We start from the raw sequence: 21837 nt of genomic DNA, 5'->3' as shown, positions 1-21837 counted from the left end.
CGGGAAAAAATTAGTTGTGAAGTTGTCAGAATTATTTGGCATAATGTAATATCTTAGATGGAAAATGTTCTGAATATTCCCTTTAAAAGAAAAAAAGATTTTTTCATTATTGTATTAGTGTCAGACTAGTTCTTTAATATCTTTTCTCTTTTATAGCGAGAGAAGATTCATGAAAGATGCAAGAATATTTGTCCTCCTAAAGATACCTTCGACAGGACTCTCTTACATACTCATGGTAAATGCCTAGTCTTCTTTTACTTGTTAAAAAGTCATTTTCTTTTCTATAATAGATAATATAACAATTCTAATCATCTCCTTTTGTTGTTCCTAAGATATTACCTGCAGAAATAGCTGCTGGTGATTTATTTGTAATGATCACTGAAAATCCAGGTATGATTGGATAGAGACATTGTAGGTCAAAAAACTAGTGATTCCTGTTCCTGAATTCTTCCTTGGCATTTCTGCATTCACAACTTGAAATTACATCCGTGACCCTTTTTCCTTTAACTTCCTCTTATTTAAAAAAAAAAAAAAAAGAAACTAGATTATGCGATTGTGTTGAGTTTCTGGCTACTGTTCATGTTCTGAGTAATGAAGAATGGCCCCCCAATGGAGAAGAAGAATTGGAATTTGTGACATTGTGGCATCCCTGACATATTGAAAGATCATCATTAGCAAAGGCTGCTTGCATGGTTCTTTTAATGGAGTCTGTAGCTGTAACAAGACTGTTTCTCCTGATATATTTTTGGCTTTGTAGTGAGGTATCTCAGGTGATCAAGGATTGGGAATAGGCAAAAAAAGCAGGCAGAGAAAGTATAATGGACAATCTGAAGTTAGCTTGTATTACTTCATTCTTTCAGTTTCCCATAAGAGAGTTTCACTGGCGAAGCACTGCTCATTGAGTGAAAGTTTGTCTGCATCCCCTGTTCCTAGTAATTACAGAATGCTTCCCTGTTTTCATTTACTCCATTGGATTCAGCTCGTCTTGTCAGGCTTTCTAATACCTCTATTACCAGTTTTTTTTCCTTTCCATGAAAAATAAAGTCCAACTTTTTTGTCTTTCATAGTTTAAATTCTTGAGAACTAACTCTTATATTTAGCTATGCTTTACCTTTGTCAGGACAGTAATCTCCTTCCTCTTTTAACTGCCCATAGTACTACACAGGGGATCTTGAAAGTGTAATATTATTGAACAATATCACAGCTTTTGAATGGATAGCCTTTATTGCAAATGAGTACTGTACTTGTTAAAATGTCTGTTTAAGGACTGTATCTAGCCCCCAGAAGCACCCCAGAAGGCTTGAGTAAAAATAACTATCCTGAGGAAAGGTTGGTCTGCTATGCAAAGCCAAACCGGATAAAAATCTGCACCAGGGAGTTGGAGAGTGGTTTTGGGAGACCAGACCTTCGGTAAACTAGCTCCACCCACTGCAGCTCCCAGTGTTGGAGTTGCCTATCTTTCTCCAGTCCTAGAAAACGCAACCTGGGGTCTCTCAGCTATAAGAGTTGCTACAGCCTGAGACTGAGGCCAGAAGGCTGCGGGATGGTTCCTGGGCTGCGTTGTCTTTTGTGTTTAATAAAGTAACAACTCTGCAGGCGAGAGAGGTGCTGGAGATGGTAAAAGGTCCCTTTCACCATGGTGGTTATGAGGGGAGGAGGGGACCCTCCAAGTGAGCTATGGACTTCTTATTTCATCTTCCTCCCTTTTTGACCTGATGGGACTCTGTATGCTTGGATTGAGCTCCTTTTATGTGACTGAATTAAAGTGGATGGAGCCTTAAGAGTGTGAAATCCTCCCACTTCCAAATGAGGCCAGGGCATAGAGCTCCAGTGCAGCTCTTCTCCTGTCTTGATTCTTTCCTTCCCTCTGCGACCACCCCTTATGACCATCACTTCAGCCTATGGACTGGAACAGTACTACCTCTGTGTCACTTGCACAGAGTGTTAGGGTCACTGAATCTGTGTGGATCCTGTGGTCCCTCCCCATCACCACCCTGTGTGCATCTGCCCTCTGGGTCTAACCCCATGTGACTTCTCCACCGGTGATCCCCCTAGGGAGCACCAATGGGAAGCTTAAGTGGTGCAGAGAGCCTTATGCTGGTCCTCACCAGCAAGATGAATTTCACCCTGAGTGAGTTGGAAGCACTGGGTTTCTTTTATAATATGAATAATACATTTATTTTTAAAGCAGTCAAACTTGGACACATCTTAGTGCTGCACAGAAACTGTAGCTAAATCCCAAAAAATTACAAAGGGCAACGAGGCCTTTAATTGCTGATTATTGAAATTAATTGTTTTAATAAATTTGCTGATGATTGACTATAGAAGACTGCAATGAAGTCTTATATTTATCATGCTAGTTTACTTATATTTTATTTATTTTTAGATAAATCCAGGACAGATCTGGAACAAGTACCTAAGGTATGATTGCAGTACAGTATAGGCTTTATTAAGGAAAAATGTGCTTGTCAGATTTCTAGTGTAAGACTTAATAGTGTGTGTGTGCATATGTATGAAGGAGAACTATTTTAATAGGTATCCTCTGAGTCTCCTAAATTGTAGTAATGCACATGGAACTTAGACAATGTAATCCAAATGGATAATCCTTAAGTTTGTTGGCTGTTTTTGTCTCCTGAGCTGTATTTATTCTTTTAGCAGATATTGAAGGTAAAACACAACTGCCATTATTTTCAGGCATAGAACCATGCATGAATAGACAAGCACACTGCTTTCTACTGAAGCGTGGCCATGGTCTGCTGGGTACATTTTCCAGAAAAGAAACTTCTGGGAGGAAGGTAGATTTGGCGGGCGAGAGGGGGAGTTTGATGCAAGTTTTTGAAGTTAATGTGTAGACCTGAGTCTATTACTATTTATTGTAGCACCTAGGAACCCCAGTTAAGAATTAGGGCCCCATTGTGTTAGGCACTGTACAGACAAGTTGCAAAGAAGACCATTCCTGCCCCAGTCAGTTCACAGTCTACATGACAGATTGGTTCTAACAGGTGGTCAAAACAGACAAACCTACATTCCATTTTATTCAAACTGAAAAAACTGTCCAGTTGATAAGTTATTAGCAGGTAAATGGTTTAATGTTGATCACTGTGCATGTCCTGAGGTGTAGCTAAAGTAGCTTTCACTGTAAAGTTTAAAGTTAAGGCCAAGGAACAGACGGTGCTTGATACTGATTTCTTGCTGTTGAATCCTTTGATGTCATATGTGATGCTTAGGGTGAACAGGAAGGAGATGGTTCAGTCCTCCTGGAAGTTCCAGGCATTATAGCCGTTTTAAGGAGTAAAACTAAGCCAGATGCAGATGCGTCGGAGATAGTGCTTCATTGAGAGGAACAGAAGCAGGGACAAAATTATGTGGATTTTTGTGGCCAGAGTTGCTGCACTGTGCCTGGGGAGGTAGGCTTGGAGCTGTGCAGGGGTTGTGCACCACATCCTGTATTCTGCGGAGTCCAGTTCTGAAGGGGCTTCAGGTGTGCTGTTCCCACAGTGGGAATCTAAGAGCCGGATTCAGTGAATTAATTGCAAGATGGATCCACCACCTGGAGGAAGCATTAGGAATGTGTAGCCTACTCCAACTTTAGGGATGGAGTACCAGCAATGGAGCATCTCCACTGCTGAAGAATGTCCCAAAGAAGGATTCATTCCTGTCCCATGGAGGACCTCCCCTGAGTACAGCTCAGGATTTGGGGCTTGGGCAGTTTGTACTTCTATACCATCAGGCTGTTTACTTGCAGATTCAGGAAGAGAACCCTGCACTTGGTCACATTCACTTCACAGCTGGAAAGTTGGTTCCAATCATAAGGGCTAGATTGATTATTTATTTATTTGTGTAAATGAAAATGTAGCTTTTAGAGAAACTGATGGCTAGGACCCCCAGAGGATATGTCAAACCTGGGTTTGTTTGTGTGCACTTTGTTTTAGAAGGGTGGGGAATAGTGACAAGGAAAGGAAAACAGAGACGAGAGAAATATTTATTTATTTATTTTTGTTTCAGATTTTTATGAAACCAGATTTTGCCTTGGAAGATTCCTTAACATTTAATGCCGTTTTACCATGGTCTCACTTTAATACTTCTGGAGGAAAAGGAAATCGTGATGCAGCTTCCTCAAAGTTGCTGCAAGAAAAGGTAAATCTCAATACAGTAAACTGTTATTCAGTGCACCTGTTCACTGATTACAAAGGAAACTGTTCTAGACAAGTCCACTGCCGCTGTTCTCTGAAAGTTACACGACACATTAATTTTACCGCCCAGATATTACTTCAATCAGGCTAAGAGTTTTTAGTAGGTGCCAGTGGGGGCCACCTTTCTGAGAGGAGAATTTTTTTTAAATAAACGTATCTGCCAAGGGTAGGGCCAACAAGTGACCTTTGTTACATGCAATGTAAAGATATTCTAGTAGTAAGTACTAAAGCAATCAAAGAGGACAATCCTCATTAAGAACTTCTTTTGTGGCTGTTTTGAATATGAATAGTGATTGCAGGAAGAATGAGTGCATGGTGTGTATGTTGACAGTCCAGTAATGGTACAGCTTTCTCAAAACTTTCAGGAAAACCCCAGATTCAAGGCAGGGTGTGCTGTGCACTGCAAAGAAGTAGTAAACCTTCCTGGTAGCTTCCTGTTATCTTTCAGGCATCATACCATAGGTACTGCTTCCTTTTGCAGTTTCTATTGTAGCTGAATCACACACGCCCTGGGAGAACTGTAGAGCTCGATGGCAGAGTACTTCCATCCACATGAAAAATAGGGGTCTTTGGGCTAATCACACTCAGAATTGTCATTATTTTAAAAATTGTACATATGCAATGGAAAAAGAAAAAAAGCAGACACCTGTTTTGTTGGTATAAATACTCTTCAGAGCCTTCCAAAAGTTTAAAATCATTGTGATATGTTTTTATTTTTAATTTAAATATTTTCCCTCTTACGTGCAACAGCTTTTAGGAGCTTACCCTTAAGTCTGTAGGTGATGATTGGGGAAAAAACAGCATTAGCCTCTCTGTCACTAAGAAGTTCTTGCAACTCTGCCTTTCCTTAACCATGGCAGTGGACATGAAATTGCAACAAACTGTATAAGATGCCATTGAAGTGATTACTGTCTGACAATGAAACGTCAGTTTTAAGAATGCATGTAACTTGCAGAAAGTGGCTGGGCCAGGATTTTAGGCAGTTGGGCAGAAATGAAGCAGGAGTTCTAAGTTAAGAAGAGAGAAGCCTCTCTTGTGCTTCAGGGTTTTTTTTTCTCCCCAGTGCAACCAAAATAAGGACTAGCATAGTCTCTATCCACGTTTCCTTCCTGCAGCTTAACAGACTTGAAACACTAAAACAAGTATTAGAATATTAATGGGGCATCTCTGATGCCTTCATTAATACCTTCTGATTCCTGGCTTTCTAATAATTTTGCTGCTCTGTTCATTACATGAGCCCCAAATCTTTTTAAGGCTCTGAGCCTACCTAGGCTCCATCTCATTATATCTGGTGTAGGTAAGATGCCTAGTTCCCCTCTCTGTAGTCACCCTCAGCTCAGGGAGCTGTTCCCAGGTGGGACTCAGAAAACCCAGTCTGGACCCATTGCTTGGAATTGAAACCCTCCAAATCCCCATGGCACTGTCTAGGTCAGTGGGCCTTTCCTATGGACATACTGCATTATGGTTGCTGGGTGGAAGGAATTTGTAAATAAGCCTATTGCACTTAGACCAAGATTTGCATAGTCCATTGAGACTGTAAATCCTAAATGAAATAGTTGTGAGAAGGAACAACGTTTTGGGGCTGATTTTTCAGAGCTGTTTAGCAGACACAGCTCCTGTTGAAGTCATTGTGATCTTCAGGTGTTCCGCACCTCTAAAAATCAGGCCATTTGGGTATTCGCATTCAGATGACGTATTCAGAACACCGAGTTGTTTCAATTTGAATAAAGTAGGGCCAGACCAGCAGACTGGTAACAGTGCAGCAAAGGAAATTAGAAATTCAGGTTCCAAACATGTACCCTGGAACCAGGCCTTGATTGAGGAGAAAGGGCTTTGCTTCACTAGATAGTGACTTCCACTGGCTGGCTGAAGGCAACTATGTCCAAGCCCACCTTCAGAGGGAACTTCTTTACAAAAGAGTGAGTTAAAGTGGATATCCTAGAGAACTCTGCCCTCTTTTGAACCCTCCCTCTCCCAACACTCCCCTTCCTCCTCAAGGAGCAGGAGCTACCTAGATCAGACCATCAGGCACAGACAAGTTTCATCCTGTTGGACGCAGGCGCCGACTTCTAAGTTTTCCCCGGGGGGTGCTCTACTGCCGCTCTGCTCTGAGGTTCCACCCCTGCTCTGCCCCTTCCCCTGAGGCCCCATCCTTGTCCTGCCTCTTCCTGCCCCTGCTCCATTCCCTCCCCTGTGGCCCCCTCCTTGTCCCACCTCTTCCCACCCCGCTCCACCCCTTCCCTGAGACCCTCATCTGCTCACCGCTCTCCGCCCTCCCCCGAGCCCCAGCTGCCAATCAGCCTTTTGGTAGTGTGGCCGAACAGCTGTGGCTGGTGGGTCCTGAGCACCCTCTTTTTTTTTTCCATGGGTGCTCCAGCACCAAAGCACCCATGGAGTCGGCACCTATGTTGTTGGAGGTCCCCATCATGGTGTAGCAGCCTTAGTGCATGATAGAGTTCAGTACATGTGCTATTCTCATTTCCAGTACCAGCACACCCTCTCAACTAGTGGCTATAATGTAGGGGAGTTAATGTCTGACCTCTGAGATACAAAGCCTTGGGCAGGCTTGTTTAATTGCTTGCTTTTCTGCAAGCAGTACTTCGCAAGCATGATTTCACCAGGAAGGAGATGCACTAGCTCAACCTTCCCAATGCTTTTTGAACTCACTAACAAAACTGGGTAGTTATTCATTTGCCACCATGACAACAGCTTTGAATCCAGTGTTATAGTGACCACAGGCAGCTGATCATTATAGCACAAAGATATGTACTAACAGAAATAATTTAAAATTATACCCACAAAATGCATTTTAGTGCTTTTGTAGTGTGATATATTTGCCAGGGGTTACAACATACGGTTGTTGTTTTTTCTCTCTCTCTCAAGCTGAGCCATTATCTGGATATTGTGGAAGTAAATATTGCTCATCAAATTTCTCTACGCTCGGAAGCATTTTTTCATGCAATGACCTCTCAGCATGAATTGCAGGACTACCTCAGGAAAACCTCCCAGGCTGTAAAAATACTTCGAGATAAAATTGCCCAAATTGATAAAGTAATGTGTGAAGGATCTCTTCAAGTTTTAAGACTATCACTCACCAGAAATAACTGTGTGAAAGCGTACAATAAACTGAAATTAATGGCTACTGTACACCAAACGCAGCCTACAGTACAGCTGTTGTTGTCCACTTCTGAATTTGTTGGCGCATTGGACTTAATAGCAACAACGCAGGAGGTACTTCAGCAGGAACTTCAGGGCATTCACAGTTTCCGGTAGGTGACATTCACAAAACCATTGGAAGTAATAAAATGAAGTATAAATCATGTTGAATAATGTCAAGCAGTTATATTATTCTAAGAACATAAGCTCATACTGGGTCAGGCCAAAGGTCCATCTAGCCCAGTATCCTGTCTTCCGACAGTGGCCAATACCAGATGCCCAGAGGGAATGAACAGAACAGGTAATCAAGTTATTCATTCCCTGTCACTCATTCCCAGCTTCTGGCAGACAGAGGCTAGGGACACCATCCCTGCCCATCCTGGCTAATAGCCATTGATGGACTTATCCTTCACGTACTTATCTAGCTCCTTTTTGAACCCTGTTATAGTTTTGGCCTTCACAATATTCTCTGGCAAAGAGTTCCGCAGACTGACTGTGCGTTGTGTGAACAAATACATCCTTTCGTTTGTTTTAAACCTGTTGCCTATTAATTTCATTTGGTGACCTCTAGTTCTTGTGGTATGAGAAGGAGTAAATAACACTTCCTTATTCACTTTCTCCACACCAATCATGATTTTATAGACCTCAATCATATCTCCCTTTAGCCGCCTCTTTTCCAAGCTGAAAAGTCCCAGTTTTATTAGTCTCTCCTCATATGGAAGCCATTCCATACCCCTAATAATTTTTGTTGCCCTTTTCTGAACCTTTTCCAATTCCAATATATCTTTTTTTGAGATGGGGCGACCACATCTATATGCAAGATGTGGGCATACCATGGATTTATATAGAGGCAATATGATATTTTATGCCTTATTATCTATCCCTTTCTTAATGATTCCCAACGTTCTGTTTGCTTTTTTGACTGCCGCTGCACATTGAGTGGATGTTTTCAGAGAACTCTCCACAATGACTCCAAGATCTCTTTCTTGAGTGGTAACAGCTAATTTAGACCCCATCATTTTATATGTATAGTTGGAATTATGTTTTCCAATGTGCATTACTTTTCATTTATCAGCATTGAATTTCATCTGCCATTTTGTTGCCCAGTCACCAGTTTTGAGAGATCCTTTTGTAGCTCTTCGCAGTCAGCCTGGGACTAAATTTTATATACTTAAACTGAATCTGCTCTTATTCCTGTTCATTCTTGGGTAACACCATTTAAAAAAATACTATATAATTACTCAGTAGTGTAACCGATCAGTGGAGTCCATAAATGACTGGTGAGTGTATATTGGGGAGAAGGATGTTTTTAAGGCACTTGAATGTCTATATGCTTTATATTACATATTGGGGCCCCAATCAGAACAGAAGCTGCATTATACTGGGTGCTGTATGACATGCAGAGATATAATCTCTATCTTGACCTGCATAGGAAATGTCAATATTACATGATGCCTTTCAGAGTATGACATGCCTAAAGAATATTTCCTATGATATATATGATAAATTAGTTCATCTAATAAAACTGTATAATGTACAAAGTTACCATTTTGGTGGAATATAATCAGAAATAATCTACACTAACTTTGTACTGAAATTCAGTAGTGTCAGCCAGAGTGCTGGGATTCTATATATTAAGAGCCATACCTTCATAGTTTTTCTTAATTATGCAGTTCCTGTATTTTGAGGTCTCTGGGTGTCTGATTTGCATAATAGCTATATGTTATTACTAAGGCTGTGAGTTTTTCATGGAAGTCACGGATTCCGGGACTTCCACGGCTGGTGCGGCTGACCCCAGGGCTGCCCGAGCAGTTGGGGTGACCCTGGAGCCAGCCACACCAGCCACTGCTCTGGCGGCCCCAGGCAACTGGTCCCAGACGCTGCCCCAGAGTAGTAGTACAGGAGCAACAGCGGCACCCCAAGCCGCCCCGGCCCAGAGGAGCAGCAACGGGGCCTCAGGCTCCCCCCACCCAGGAGCAGCAACGGTGGCAGCAGGGCCCTGGGCTGCCCCCCACGCCCAGGAGCAGCAGCGACCACCGGAGCACCTCCCCCACCTCAGCACCTAAGGTTTAGTTAAGGGATTTTTAGTAAAAGTCACAGCCATGACTTTTTGGTTATTGCCCTTGACTTTTACTAAAAATACCCGTGAGTAAATTGTAACTTTAGTTATTACTTAGTAACTGTACTCTGAATATGCAAAACTCTCTACTCTGGCTACTGTAATCCCTCAGCTCTGATTTGCTCCTCTACTCAGAATTTTTAAGAATTTTTGCTAGTAACAAAAATGGCTACCACAGTAATTCCCTTCCAACTGATGCAGAAAAACTCATAACATTTACATAGAAGAGAAGAATGTGAAAAAAGAGTAGGGCTGTCAAACTACTGGAAGGGAAAGTGGTTTTTTGAAATTTGTTAATTTAATTCCCCCACAGCACTGGTAGGGCTGGGGGTGGTACAGCCACGCCGGAGGACTCCTAAATCCTGGTGTAGGGAAGTGCTGGAAGTAGGAGATAATGCTGCAACCAGCACTTAATTTGGAATGAAAGAAGTGCCGGGACTCAAGCAATTTTTTTACATTCATAACTGATGTGCCAAGCCTCCTGGCAAGCCCTGGTGCAAATTAGGCACTGACTGCGGCCCATAGGGCAGCCTGGGGGGGCTACCATCATTTGACCCCTGGTGCTGTCTAAACTACACTGGAGACCTCTCTAACCCCCAGAGCAGCCTAAGCTCAGGAAGGTTCAAAGGTGGCTTTTAAAGCCACAATAGCCCCCCCACCCCACCCCTTCCCCGCCACATACACACCTCAGTTGTGAGTTCTGTTCTGTACCTCTTAGAGTCACAGCGCATAATCTTATGCATAATCTCTGATTGGCATGCAAACATTTTACTGCGTACTAAGGAAAAACTTGATGCCAAAAGACCAAAATCTTCAAGAAAACTCTATGATAGAAGCTAATTTTAAAAATCCACTCATCACACATAGACATAAATGACTGGTGAGTGTATATTGGGGAGAAGGATGTTTTTAAGGCACTTGAATGTCTATATGCTTTATATTACATATTGGGGCCCCAATCAGAACAGAAGCTGCATTATACTGGGTGCTGTATGACATGCAGAGATATAATCTCTATCTTGACCTGCATAGGAAATGTCAATATTACATGATGCCTTTCAGAGTATGACATGCCTAAAGAATATTTCCTATGATATATATGATAAATTAGTTCATCTAATAAAACTGTATAATGTACAAAGTTACCATTTTGGTGGAATATAATCAGAAATAATCTACACTAACTTTGTACTGAAATTCAGTAGTGTCAGCCAGAGTGCTGGGATTCTATATATTAAGAGCCATACCTTCATAGTTTTTCTTAATTATGCAGTTCCTGTATTTTGAGGTCTCTGGGTGTCTGATTTGCATAATAGCTATATGTTATTACTAAGGCTGTGAGTTTTTCATGGAAGTCACGGATTCCGGGACTTCCACGGCTGGTGCGGCTGACCCCAGGGCTGCCCGAGCAGTTGGGGTGACCCTGGAGCCAGCCACACCAGCCACTGCTCTGGCGGCCCCAGGCAACTGGTCCCAGACGCTGCCCCAGAGTAGTAGTACAGGAGCAACAGCGGCACCCCAAGCCGCCCCGGCCCAGAGGAGCAGCAACGGGGCCTCAGGCTCCCCCCACCCAGGAGCAGCAACGGTGGCAGCAGGGCCCTGGGCTGCCCCCCACGCCCAGGAGCAGCAGCGACCACCGGAGCACCTCCCCCACCTCAGCACCTAAGGTTTAGTTAAGGGATTTTTAGTAAAAGTCACAGCCATGACTTTTTGGTTATTGCCCTTGACTTTTACTAAAAATACCCGTGAGTAAATTGTAACTTTAGTTATTACTTAGTAACTGTACTCTGAATATGCAAAACTCTCTACTCTGGCTACTGTAATCCCTCAGCTCTGATTTGCTCCTCTACTCAGAATTTTTAAGAATTTTTGCTAGTAACAAAAATGGCTACCACAGTAATTCCCTTCCAACTGATGCAGAAAAACTCATAACATTTACATAGAAGAGAAGAATGTGAAAAAAGAGTAGGGCTGTCAAACTACTGGAAGGGAAAGTGGTTTTTTGAAATTTGTTAATTTAATTCCCCCACAGCACTGGTAGGGCTGGGGGTGGTACAGCCACGCCGGAGGACTCCTAAATCCTGGTGTAGGGAAGTGCTGGAAGTAGGAGATAATGCTGCAACCAGCACTTAATTTGGAATGAAAGAAGTGCCGGGACTCAAGCAATTTTTTTACATTCATAACTGATGTGCCAAGCCTCCTGGCAAGCCCTGGTGCAAATTAGGCACTGACTGCGGCCCATAGGGCAGCCTGGGGGGGCTACCATCATTTGACCCCTGGTGCTGTCTAAACTACACTGGAGACCTCTCTAACCCCCAGAGCAGCCTAAGCTCAGGAAGGTTCAAAGGTGGCTTTTAAAGCCACAATAGCCCCCCCACCCCACCCCTTCCCCGCCACATACACACCTCAGTTGTGAGTTCTGTTCTGTACCTCTTAGAGTCACAGCGCATAATCTTATGCATAATCTCTGATTGGCATGCAAACATTTTACTGCGTACTAAGGAAAAACTTGATGCCAAAAGACCAAAATCTTCAAGAAAACTCTATGATAGAAGCTAATTTTAAAAATCCACTCATCACACATAGACTTCACCTTATTCACAGAGATACTGAATGGATGTTCCAATTTTGTCTTCAGCAACAAAGCTGCAACAGTCAAGTGAAACAAAATCAGCAAAGCAGGTTGACCTCTAATTGAGTTTAAACGAAGACTAACTTGTAAGCAGGTAGTAATGATTTTAAATAAACTTGTGGCTACTCTGGGATAGTGTCTCTTACAGCTCATGGAGTTTGCCTCTTGTATTGGAGATCATCAATTTAAATTTAGCAGCATTGCAGAATAATTTGTTGTAAAACAATTAACAATACCCAAAGCAAACATACATAACAAAATGACTCTGCTTTTATAATGCTACATCCAGACAGCAGTCATGGAAACTGGCTTCTGGTTAGAACACAAAATAAAAGTTTCTTAACTCTGCCCTGTTAGAAGAGGGGCAGGGAAGGGACACCACAAGTATATAATCTGATGTGTTGAAAAACTAGTGTAATCTAATTTGGGACCATGAGCATTTATATGTGTAATCATAGTTGTATGGTTATTGTATGGCATTACAATAGGGCAAAATTGAGTTTGTGTGGATGCCTTAAATGTGCATTTCCAGACCTTGAAAAATTTGAATTACTTTTGAGTGTAACCTTAACTCTAAATTTCCTGGGTTTATAAAGCTTGTTTTTTGTAATTTTTTTTTTTTTTTACCCAAAATTACTTATGTACTCTGAGCCTTAACACTGTCTTAACATGTTTTTTGGGGGAGGGGCGGAGGGGAATTTTCGATAGTATTTTGTCTTTACTCATCTTTACTCAGTTTCTCTACATGTGTATACATAATTTGCTATTTATACGGAGAGTACTTAGAAATGTCTGGAAAAATACATCTAGATTTAGAATAGTTGTAACTTTTATCTCATACTCTCACCTAGGAAAATTTCCATGTCTGATGGTTACACTGTCCACATGTGATGTCATTCTCCCTTCATATTGGTGAGGTCATAGATCAGGGTTTTTTTTATTGCAGCATATTTTTTATTGAGCTGTTTATCATTCTTGAATATCTGTTGAAGATGGAAGTGATTTCACTGTTAAGGTCCAGAGTGTGTCAGAAATAGCAGTGAAGGTGATGTGCAGGTGGCTAAAAATGCTGGAAACTTCCCCTTTACCTGGCATTTCTGTTTTTGGGGTGTGTGGGTTGGTTATGCCCAGGGGTGCAAGTGGAATCCATTTCTTACCAGTACAGGGTGGGGGCCAGCACAGGGGACACGTGATCCTCCACGTGACTCCTCCCCGCCCCCAGCCCGGGGTCCCCACGCTCTCCCCGTCCCCTTACCTGGGGAGGGAGGGGCTCTGTCCTCCTGCAGCTGCGCCAGAGATTTCGGTATGGCAGAAGTAAAAGGAGCAGAACATGGGGCCATCGGGCAGCCCCACGCCCACAGCTCCTCTGGCATGACTCTACCACCCCAGCCCTTCCACACAGGGTCTCCTCCGTCTGTACAACAGCAGCCCTGTCGAAGGATAGGGCTGGGGCTGGCACAGCCATGCTGGAGGAGCTGCCGGCCTGGGGCCGCCTGGTGGCTCCATGTTCTGCTCCTTTCCCCGCTGTGGTTCCCAGGAGAGCCGTGCGGCTCTACCGCCCCCAGTCCCGGACCCCCAGCCCTGTCCTCCAGCGGGGCTTCTGCTGTACAGACAGAGGAGACCCTGTATGGAAGGGCTGGGTACAGCTACGCCAGAGGAGCTGTGGGCGTGGAACCACCCATCAGTCACACGTTCTGCTATTCCTGTGTCTTTCCGGTACGTCGTACTGGCTATAAATACCTTGCTGTTGTGGCATACCAGACTGGACCGCCCTACTTGCATTGCTGGTTATGCCCTGATTCAGCCTTAACTGGCATTAAATGAAGGCTTTGGCTATGGTAATTTACACAGGTAAAGACATGAAATTTTTTTTAGGGCTGTTGATTAATCGCAGTTAACTCACACGATGAACTCAAAAAGAATTAATCGCGATTAAAAAAGTTACTGTATATTCTCGTTCATAAGCCAAATATTTTGGGTAAAAAAGTGACACATCCAAGAGCGGGGATTGGCTTATAAATGGGTCTACACCAAAATTTGGTGATTTTAAACTCTATGGAATCATTGAATTGAATATCTAATACAGGGATCGGCAACCTTTGGCCCGTGGCCCGCCAGGGTGCTTACCCTGGCGGGCCAGGCTGGTTTGTTTACCTGCCACGTCTGCAGGTTCGGCTGATCGCGGCTCCCAATGGCCACGGTTCGCCGCTCCAAGCCAATGGAAGCGGCGGGAAGCGGCGGCCAGCACATCCCTTGACCCACGCCGCTTCACACCGCCCCCATTGGCCTGGAGCGTCAAACCGCGGCCAATGGGAGCCGCGATTGGCCAAACCTGTGGACGCGGCAGGTAAACAAACCGGCCCAGCACACCAGGGTGCTTACCCTGGTGAGCCGCGTGCCAAAGGTTGCCGATCTCTGATCTAGTACATTGTCGTTTTGTTTACCTGGAGCGTCTGCAGGCATGGAGCCCCTCAGCTCCATGTGGCCACGGTTCGCCATTCCCAGCCAATGGCACAGGGAGCTGAGGGGCTCCATGCCTGCAGACGCTTCAAGTAAACAAAACGTCCCGACCCGCCAGCGGCTTACCCTGACGGTCTGGAAGCCAAAGTTTTCCAAACCCTGATATATAGGGTTGGCTTATGAGAGGGTCATATGGTTTTTGCTACTTTTACCTATCCATTTTGGGGGGGTCAGCTAATAAACAAACGGGCTAATGAATGAGTATATACGGTAATCGCGGTTAATCGCACTGTTAAACAGTAGAATACCAATTGAAATTTATTAAATATTTTGGATGTTTTTCTACATTTTCAACTATATTGATTTCTATTACAACACATAAAACAAAGTGTACACTGCTCATTTTATATTATTTTTTATTACAAATATTTGCACTGTAAAAATGGTAAACAAAAGAAATAGTATTTTTCAATTCACCTCATACAAGTACCATAATGCAGTCTCTTTATCGTGAAAGTGTAACTTACAAATGTTGAATATTTTTTGTTACATAACTACACTCAAAAACAAAACAATGTAAAACTTTAGAGCCTACAAGTCCACTCAGTCCTACTTGTTGTCCAGCCAATCCCTAAGACAAACAAGTTTGTTTACATTGACAGGAGATACTGCTGCCTGCTTACAATGTCACCTAAAAGTGAGAACGGGCATTCACACGGCACTTTGGTAGCCGGTGTTGCAAGGTATTTACGTGCCAGATATGCTAAACATTCGTATGCCCCTTCATGCTTTGGCCACCATTCCAGAGGACATGCTCCCATGCTGATGATACTCGTTTAAAAAAAAAAAATGCATTAATTAAATTTGTTACTGAACTCCTTTGTGGGAGAATTGTATGTCTCCTGTTCTGTTTTACCTGCATTCTGCCATATATTTCAAGTTATAGCAGTCTCAGATGATGACCAAGCATATGTTCGTTTTAAGAACAGTTTCACAGCAGATTTGACAAAATGCAAACAAGTTACCAATGTGAGATTTCTAAAAATGGCTAAAGCACTCAACTCAAGGTTTAAGAATCTGAAGTGCTGTCCAAAATCTGAGAGGGACGAGGTGTGGAGCATACTCAGATGATGAAAATGAACATGCGTCGGTCCTCTCTGCTTTGGATTGTTATTGAGCAGAACCCGTCATCAGCATGGACGCATGTCCTCTGGAATGGTGGTTGAAGCGTGAAGGGACATATGAATCTTTAGCGCATCTGGCATGTAAATATCTTGTGACGCCAGCTACAACAGTGCCATGTGAATGCCTGTTCTCACTTTCAGGTGACATTGTAAATAAGCATTCAGCATTATCTCCTGCAAATTGTAACCAAACTTGTTTGTCTGAATGATTGACTGAAGAAGGACTGAGTGGACGTGTAGGATCTCAAGTTTTACATTGTTTTATTTTTGAATGTAGTTATTTTTTGTACATAATTCTACATTTGTAAGTTCAACATTCATGCTAGAGATTGCACTACAGTACTTGTATTAAGTGAATTGAAAAATACTATTTCTTTTGTATTTTACAGTGCAAATATTTGTAATAAAAATAAATATAAAGTGAGCACTGTACACTTCGTATTCTGTGTTCTAATTGAAATCAATATATTTGAAAATGTTGAAAACATCCAAAAATATTTAAATAAATGGTATTCTATTATTGTTTAACAGTGCGATTAATCGTGATTAATTTTTTTAATCATTTGACAGCCCTAGTTTTTTTTAGATAAGGGAAATACAATAGATCTGATATACCTTAATTTCAGTAAAGCATTTGACATGGTACCACATGGGAAATTTTAGTTATATTAGAGAAGATGGGGTGTAGTACAAGAATTGTAGGATGGAAGGACAGTCAGGGTCCAGACATCCCAAGGGGAGAACAGAAGGTTTAACCCCAAAATAAGCAGTTAAACCAATTGATTGCATAATGTGTTATTGTACTTAAAAATATATCAGAGGAAGTCCGTTATGAAAGCTTGCAGTGTTCTGAATTTGATGGTTATTAGAGATATGTATACAGACCATGGTTATGATTTTATGTAATTGTGCATATAGAAATGTCAGCTCCACCTCAGAACAGAGCAGCGAGCTGTCAGGCAGGGAGGGACACCTCCCAAGCCAATTGTTTATACAAAACCAACTTCAAGTAACTATTCATTGGCCAGGCCAAGAAAGGACAATGGTAGACCATTAGAATTAATGAAAAGATATTGAAATGACTCAAAATTGAAAAGAACATCCTGGTTCCTGAGCATTAAGTCAAGAGGGAATTTCCCTGCTCTGAATAACCATGAGTCACCATGGACTGAGGCTATGTCTACACTACAAATTACTTCAGAATAATTTATTTCACTCGGGTGTGAATAATTCACACCCTTAAGCAACGTAAGTTATACCAACCTAAACGCCTGTGTGGACAGTGCTATGTGGGTGGGAGAACTTCTCCCACTGGCATAGCTACCACCTCTTACAGAGGCAGAGTTATTTTCAGCTTAGTGTCTTCACCAGAAGTGCTACAGCGGCGCACCTGCATTGGTGCAGTAGTGTAGACAGCCTGCTGTAGTTTAGACAGCCTAAGAGAAGTGGAAGAGGGGTGACAGAACCCTGAGGTACAGCCTGGAACTGTGGGACCACTGTGCTCCCTTAACTCTCCAGCCTCAGCTGTCTCTTACAATGCTATGCTAGTGACAAGCAGCAAACCCCTCCAGGTGCTGTTATCACTCAGCCAACAACATGCAGAGACATACCCAGCTAAACTGTCCGAGCCACTCATGAACTGTACACAGGGAGACACCAGCAAATTCCACTCAGGCCTTGCAGCCGAGAAATGTATCATCTTAAACTGCTCAAGACCCTCTTAAATAATGCAAGCTCGTTAATTAGTTTGCCACTTCATCAAAGGATAGTGGACGTGCACCAGCCTTTGCAATCTGAGCAGATCCCCCAGTGCTTAGGACACACTCACCGGTTAAGATTAAACATTAAAATAAGTTTATTCACTACAGAAAGATAGATTTTAATGATTACAAGGGGCAGGCATAAAGGTCAGAGATGGTTACATAAGAAAAAAAAGTAAATGCATTCTAAATCCTAAATTTTATCAGACTAAGCAAGAATTGAATCAAGCATTTTTTGGCACTCTGCTAGGCGTTGTAAGCAGTTCATAGTTCTTAATGCAGTAGCTGAATTCCCTGCTCAACCTGGGACCAACCTTCCCAGTTCAGTGTCTTTCCCCCCCCCCCCCCCCCAAACATTCTTGTTGCCTTCAGAGTAGGTGGGGGAGGAGAGAGAGGTGGACTCATGATGCCACTGTCCCTTATTTTATACACTCAGTTCATGTGCCTGGAAAAATACTGGCTCAAACATGGAGTCAAGTATCAAATATCCTGAGGCCTTGCTGAATCACGCAGTTAAGCAATCCCCATTGGGTGGCGCTCGAGCAACTGTCTCTTATTGAATTGTAAATCTCTTGTTTACAATTCCGCTGGTGGTCAATGGTTGGGGATGGTCGCTCAACACCCATCTAGGTGTGGGTCATCTCCTTTGTTGCCACTGGAGAGCTAGCTGTGAGCGTCTCCCAGACTGACAACATATTTCAATAAGAACCATAGAACAAAATCTCATAACTCCATATACAGTGATGACATACATGTTTTGACAGAACAATAAATTTCAGGAAATCATGACTTTTCATATGATACCTTATAAGGCATTCTTTGTACAAAATATCATAACCATATACATGTGAATATAGGGGTTACAGGGTGCTATTTTGAGGTACAGTATGTCATGGGGGTGGGGGAGGAAAAAGCCTTTTAAAAGCAGGCTTGGAACAGATTTTTTTTTATCCAGAATCTGGGGGACAGTCTCTAGGTGGGAAGGTGACTGTGAATGCTGAATTTCCCCTATAGCTAGGGAGTACTCTGGGATATGATTTTAAGGCGATCGGTAGCTCTTATTAGACAAGGGCTTTTATCTAATATGAAAGTGTAAAACCTGAGGTTGTGTCTTTATGGAGTTTTTTGGTATAACTTGTATGTGTGTGGTATAACTTACTCTCCCATCTTTGAATCTATGGTTTTTCTAGTAAATAACCTTTTTATTTTTATCCCAAGCAGGTCTCTATTGTGCAAACTGTGTGGAATGTGTATGTCAAAGTATGCTGGTATCTGTGGGGGCTGGTTTCAAGACTTCAGGGGGTAACAAAACAGACGGGAGAAGTCTGAGGGTCTGGCAGTTTAGAACTCAGGCAGAACATATTTGGGGAGACTTCGGACTGGAGGGCTGTTGGTGTCAAGCTTTAGAGAGTAACGGGGCTTATGAGAGCTGGAGTGACACCTTATTCTTGTGGGTTGGCTACTGGTTGCAGGGATCTGAAGCATAGCTGCACAGCACAAAGGCCCCAGTGTTACAGGGCAGGTGGTGACAGAATTCCTTACTGGTCTGGGCGGACCCCAAAACATCATAGGTGGGTAAGGAACTGGCTAAAGGGGAGATGGCAACGGGTTGTGCTGAAAGGTGAACTATCGGACTGGCTGGACATTACTAGTGGAGTTATTCAAGGGTCAGTCTTTGGACCAATCTTTTTCAATAATTGTATTAATGAACTTGGCACAAAAAGTAGGAATATGCTAATGAAATTTGCTGATGATGCAAAGTTGGGAGGCATCCTCCATACAGAGGAGGATCTGAATATCATACAGGAAGAACTACATGACCTTGAAGACTGGAGTGACAGAAATGGGATTAAATTTAATAATACAGAGTGCAAGGTCATGCAGTTGGGATCTGATGATAAGCATTTCTGCTATAAACAGGGGGCTCAGAGGAGGAGAAGTATCTGAATGTGCTGGTGACTATGACTATGAGCCATCAATGTGATGTGGCTGTGAAAAAAGGCAAATGTAGTTGTTTACAGGACCCATCGGGTGAGGCATTTCCAGTAGAAAGAGAGCAGTATTAATGCCATTCTACAAGGCACTGCTAGGACCTCATTTGGAATACTGCATACAGTTCTGGTCACCCATGTTCAAGAAAGATGAATTCAAACTGGAACAGGTTCCGAGAAGAGCTACTAGGATGAATAAGGGAATGCAGTGTCTATCTTTTGAGAGGAGACTGAAAGAGCTTGGCGTGCTTAGCCACTCAAAACCCAGGCTGAGAGGGGCTATGATTGTTTTCTTTAAATACATTGGGGATAAACACCAAGAGGGTGAAGAGCTATTTAAACTAAAGGACAGTGTTGGCGTAAGAACAAATTGGTATAAATTGGCCATGAACAAATTCAGGATGGAAATTAGAAGGTTTCTAACCATCAGAGAGGTGAGATTTTCAGAACACCCCTCCCATTAGGAGCCATTAGGGGTCAAACAATTAGTTTTAAGAGAGCTGGACAAGATTGAGCGGGATTGTATGATGGGGTTGCCTGTGATGGTGGGGCACAGGGCTCTGGAGCCCTGGGGGTCTCTTCTGGTTCATATCTGATTATCTTAAATCTCATGCTTCATGGCTTCAGCTGGTCACCTGCAGGGGTCAGGAGGGAGGGGTTATTTGCTTCTTATGAAACATCAGAGATGGCTACAGCTGGAATTGGAACCTGGCGTGGGCCTGTTCTCTTAGGTGGAATAGAGCATCCTCTCTCAGGTGCTTGGCTGGTTGGTACTGGCTCATGTGCTCAGGGTCTCCCAGTTCATATTGGCAGTGATCTTTTTTGCCTTCCTTTGCAGCACAAGGTGCAGATCACTTTGCCAGGATCAGTTAGGTATACCTCAAATAATCAATTCCCTGCCATTGTGTGGGCCTTGGCCATTGGTGCACCTCAGTCCCTCCTGTTCTCTGCCTCTGGCACATAATAGTTTAGTCTCCAGGGGGCTAATCTAATTCCGATTGTTGGGCTTAGTGTGCAACTGCTGGGTGGTGTTGGTGGCCTGTGATATACAGAAAGTCAGGCCACACGATCTGGTGGTCCCTTCAGGTCTTAAACTCTGATGCTATTTATAGAAGCACTATAATAGTGGCAGCTTGAAAACCCTTATGCTCTCTGAAAGCCACTCTGTCCTATAGCTCACGTATATGAATTTACTCTTCCATGTTTGTATGAACTACTTAAATGTTTGAAATTAATGCACTTCAAGACCGAATGCTTGAGGCACTGGAATAACAGTGAAACAATCTTTCTTCCTTAAAGACCAAGACCTTGATACTAAGTATCCTCAACTTCTGTTAGCTTCAGTGGGAGATTGAGGTGGTCAGCACTTCATAGGATGAAACCCCAAAGGGGCTCTTATCTCCTTTGATGCAAATTCTTAACCTCCATTATATTATTTATTTTTTGCTTCAAGGGGAAAATACACACTCAAATGCACCATTTCAGTTAGTCTAAAACATTAAAGTGTTGAACCTAACATTAAACCTGAGTTGATTGCATAGAAATTATTCACTGTGTGGCTGTTTTCCTTGGTCTTGAACTAATAATTAAGTTGCAGGTTTTTCTGATTATTTAGCTTATAGCTCAGTCATTGTTTTTCTTAAACAGGCATCTTGGATCACAGCTTTGTGAGTTAGAAAAACTCATAGATAAAATGATGATTGCAGAGTTTTCTACTTATGCTCGTAGTGATTTAAATAGACCATTTGAAGAGGACTGTCAGATTCTAGAAGAGGTACGTTTCTTATAGAAAGTAGAAGCCATCTGACTAGTATAACATTTTTCATCTTCAGAGCACTTTATAAGTACTGTACTAACATTCATCCTTTCATTGCCACTATTGCAACATTCATTTTATCCCATTTTTCTTTTAGTTCAAATTCCTTCTTACCCTTTTTTTGTTTTTAATGATAACATTTTCCTGTTTCTTGTACCTAAATCCACAGAATTTTAGTCTAATCTTGTTTTTCCTTTAAAAATAAATCAATTTATTGATTTTTTTAAAATGTTGGCAGTTATTAGTTCTGACCCATGATACAACTGAATGTGTAACTCTTGAAATAGTACAGAAAAGCATGTGTTCTCATACCTTGTAGTTAGTGAAAATACAGTAAGCAGTGAATAGATGATCATGTATATTATTCTCATTCTATCTTCCTTATGATTTTATCTTGCTTATGGATAATTGTTCGAAACATATTGCTTGCTGCAAGTTTAGTCACAGAGCTGTAAAATATTTTTTGCATTGTGTATTCTTAATTTATTTTTAAGGCCTTTGAAGTTAAGCTATCATGATCAGTATC

General features: G+C 42.4%; 1 protein-coding gene across 2 annotated transcripts in view; it reads left to right on the top strand.

The window, feature by feature from the left end:
• The window catches only part of VPS54 (VPS54 subunit of GARP complex), a 75872-nt gene that overhangs the window by 21679 nt on the left and 32356 nt on the right, over positions 1 to 21837 (top strand). For both annotated transcript variants that reach the window (XM_054023587.1, XM_054023588.1), the window contains 5 exons: positions 157 to 235; positions 2387 to 2421; positions 4006 to 4137; positions 7077 to 7462; positions 21143 to 21269. In XM_054023587.1, the coding sequence (XP_053879562.1) occupies positions 157 to 235; positions 2387 to 2421; positions 4006 to 4137; positions 7077 to 7462; positions 21143 to 21269 (759 nt within the window). The remainder of the gene's footprint in view (positions 1 to 156; positions 236 to 2386; positions 2422 to 4005; positions 4138 to 7076; positions 7463 to 21142; positions 21270 to 21837) is intronic.

Source organism: Malaclemys terrapin, chromosome 3 (assembly GCF_027887155.1).
Source record: "Malaclemys terrapin pileata isolate rMalTer1 chromosome 3, rMalTer1.hap1, whole genome shotgun sequence".
In the NCBI taxonomy this organism is placed as follows: domain Eukaryota; kingdom Metazoa; phylum Chordata; order Testudines; family Emydidae; genus Malaclemys; species Malaclemys terrapin.
The sequence above is the reverse complement of the archived record's forward strand: the minus strand, read 5'-3'. Positions and strand labels throughout refer to the sequence as shown.